This window comes from Glycine max, chromosome 20 (assembly GCF_000004515.6).
Source record: "Glycine max cultivar Williams 82 chromosome 20, Glycine_max_v4.0, whole genome shotgun sequence".
Lineage (NCBI taxonomy): Eukaryota > Viridiplantae > Streptophyta > Magnoliopsida > Fabales > Fabaceae > Glycine > Glycine max.
Window position 1 is genome coordinate 1,452,001 of NC_038256.2, and position 3,435 is coordinate 1,455,435.

At 39.4% G+C, this 3,435-nt stretch overlaps 1 protein-coding gene across 1 annotated transcript; it reads left to right on the forward strand.

Moving 5' to 3' along the window:
• The first annotated feature begins 478 nt into the window (after positions 1–478).
• LOC100798870 (solute carrier family 25 member 44) lies at positions 479–2,171 on the forward strand. The gene is made up of 2 exons (XM_041013116.1): positions 479–1,608; positions 1,641–2,171. Exons 1-2 carry the CDS (start codon positions 919–921, stop codon positions 1,998–2,000), a joined length of 1,050 nt encoding a protein of 349 aa, XP_040869050.1. The 5' UTR covers positions 479–918; the 3' UTR covers positions 2,001–2,171.
• The last annotated feature ends 1,264 nt before the right edge of the window (positions 2,172–3,435 follow it).

A 3,435-nucleotide genomic window follows, 5' to 3' on the forward strand; every position in this document is an offset into this window, starting at 1 on the left:
AACAAAGCACTTATTTAGATTAGTACTAGTATACTAGTACTTTTGTTCATTCAAATTCCTTACAAATTTGTTTAAATTAAAAAAAAAAAAACAAAATCACCGATTTCTAAAACCTCAGCATTCAGCAATGCTGCTTAGCCATGGTCCCCAATTGAAATGCGCTGGCCATTAAAGATTAGTCCTTAGTCCATTCACATCTCACCCACGGCAGGCTAATGGCGGAATAAGACTGTCACTTGAGCCCTATCAGTGGCCGAGCAACTTCTTCCACCACAAATCACCATCTTTCATTCAGCTTTATTCCAGAAAAAAACCAACTTAATTCTTAAAAAAATTAATAAAAAGTTATTATTAAGACCACCATTTTTTAAAATCAATAATTTAAACGCATAAGTTTTGTTTTAAAATATAATTATATCTTTTCTGTAATTCACTAATTTACATTTTATTAAGCTGGACGAACAAATTCTTGTTGAATAAACATTTTATTACTAGTATTGTTTTTTGATCGAAAAGAGGAAAAAAAAAAAAAAAGCGATAAACATTACTAAATGAAGCGATTTGCTATGAACAGAAAGATAACAAAAAACCGAAAAGTAAGAGAGGTACGGACACGTGTCCATTTCCGTGATCCACCAAACCGTGACGATAACCCTGTCCCATTCTCTCTCTCCCTGCGACGCTCTCTAAAGCATAAATTCTCTTTATTCCTTGGCTCACTTTCTCCTCACCACCACCATCATTATGTCACCCTTGGTAAGACCTATCCTTCGCTTATTCTTCTTCCAACAAATGTTTCTCTCATTCACACTAAGCATGTGTCTTATTATTTTCATTCTGTCCCTGTTGTTCTTTCTTTTTTTTTTTTTTTTTTTTTAAGTAAAAACAAGAACCCTACTTACTCTGAAAGTGGCGAAGATGAGTTTGGGAACCGCTGAGGACGAATCCGGTTCCGAAATCCACATCCCAGCCGAAATCGACTGGCACATGCTGGACAAATCCAAGTTCTTCTTCCTCGGCGCCGCCTTATTCTCCGGCGTGTCATGCGCACTCTACCCCATGGTCGTGTTGAAGACGCGCCAGCAAGTTTCCTCCTCACGCTTCTCCTGCCTCAACATCTCCTGCGCCATTCTCCGCCACGAGGGCCTCCGCGGCTTCTACAAGGGCTTCGGAACCTCCCTCATGGGAACCATCCCCGCACGTGCGCTCTACATGGTCTCCCTCGAGATCACCAAGAGCAACGTCGCCACCGCCTTCCTCCAATTCGGCTTCTCCGAGACCACCGCCGTGGCTGTGGCCAACGCCGCCGCGGGCGTCACCTCCGCCATGGCGGCCCAGCTCGTGTGGACCCCAATTGATGTCGTGAGTCAGCGGCTCATGGTTCAGGGGAGTGGCGGGAGTAAAACCACAGTGCTCGCGAATCTCAATTCGGAAAATTACAGAAGCGGGTTTGATGCTTTTAGGAAAATTATGTGTGCTGATGGAGCGAGAGGGTTTTATAGAGGCTTTGGGATTTCTATATTGACTTATGCGCCTTCCAATGCGGTTTGGTGGACTTCTTATTCCATGGTTCATAGACTCATTTGGGGTGCTTTTGGTGTGCTTTTGGTTCTTACATGGGAAATAACAATGGTAGAAAGGGAAATGAAAAGAATGATAGTAATAAGTATAGCAGGTCTGATTCGAAGGCAATGGTGGCGGTTCAGGGGTTGAGTGTTGTTATGGCAAGTGGGGTATCTGCGATTGTGACAATGCCGTTTGATACGATAAAGACGAGGTTGCAGGTGTTGGATCTTCAAGAGGGGAATGGGAGAAGGAGGCCTTTGACTTTTGTTCAGACGGTGAGGAATTTGGTGAAGGAAGGTGGGTTGCTTGCTTGTTACAGAGGATTGGGTCCGAGATGGGCTTCCATGTCCATGTCTGCCACAACTATGATTACTACTTATGAGTTTTTGAAAAGAATGTCTACCAAGAATCAAGAGGATTTGAGTCCACCATAGGTCAACCACTCAAATATTGTTAGGAATTGGAGATTAAGAATTAAGAATTAGGATCAATCACTTGTTTCTTTGCTTGGATTTTTCTTTGTCATTTCTAGCACTCTAGTCTACCTCATCGGACACCAAATACAATGTGATGTTGAGATTGTATATACAACTCTTGTTTTTTTCTATCTTTTGTCTAGATCTTTTACCAAATACAATACCTATGATTTTTACTTATTTTTTAGGACTTGTCTTTTAGATTTTAGAATATGGAAGCATTGCTATGCTCCTTATTAGTTTACTTTGAACCTTGGGTTTTGGGATGAATGGGGCTCTGACCTTTGCGACTTGTAAAGGACGTGTACTAGAGACTAGAGACATGAATTGCAGGGTCGTGTTTTTTAAAGTCATTCCCCCAAAATTGAATTTTTTTGTCCTTCAAGTTATGTATCGACTTTTATTTTATTGTTTGCTTTGCTTTATATTTACACATTACCCAAAGTCCCAAACTCAATACTCTATTGTAAGATCATGTTGGGAGTTATAGTTAAATTTTCACATCACGTGAAATCGATTAAAAAAAAAGTAAAGTAGGATCATTGTCATTGCGATTTGAGAGGCTGAGAATTTTGTTGATTGGGCAACTTTTGGGTGATGCGATAGTTTGTTTTAAAATTTCAAGAGTGAAAATATATTTTAAAATTTCAGATTTTGATAATGGTCATGGTCAAAGAAGCTCATATGAAAAAAGTACGGTAGCAAAATATGAAGAAATAAAACGGAACAGAGGCAGCAACAAACATGGGTGTACCGACCAGTGAAATACGCCTCCTGAAACTAGGGGCTGATGAAGAAACCATTTTTCGATCTATTTTTGTACCAAAAACATTAAAAGAAAAAATGATCGTACCTGTTTATTTTTCTGTGGATTGGCATGTGTTGTAGAAAAAATAAAACTAGAAGAAAGAAACAAATTTGGAAGAAAAAGAGCATTGTGCTCAGCATTTCTCATTATTCAATTATATCAAATACAGAAGGAAAAACCAGCTTATATAGAGCTTGATGAGTTTATAACAGAAAACTAACTATAACAGAAAAACACTAACCAACTAACTATAACAGAAAAACCAACTAAACCAAAAAAAAGAAGATCTGGACACAATGGATTGCTTCTTACTCTTCTAAGAAATTAGGGAAGTTCCTAAGAAGAAGCATATACCTAAGATGGACCTTCGAGTGTCAAGACAAGCTCCCCAATCCGAGTCACTGAATCCTATTATAGAAATGGAAGCTGAAGAAGAAAAGAACAAACCTATGCCAGCAGTGCCTTTGAGATATCTTAGAACATGGTGGGCAGCTTGCATGTGAATGTTTATGGGAGATTGCAAATACTGGCTCAATTTGCCAACAACATAGCAGATATCAGGCCTTGTGTGAGTAAGATACAAGA

Bases quoted from the DNA above. Each gene is read 5' to 3' on its own strand.
- LOC100798870 (XM_041013116.1), top strand. From the start codon at position 919: ATGAGTTTGGGAACCGCTGAGGACGAATCCGGTTCCGAAATCCACATC. The intron at 1,609-1,640 runs GTTCTTACATGG...AATGGTAGAAAG, and splicing joins GTGCTTTTGGTGTGCTTTTG to GGAAATGAAAAGAATGATAG.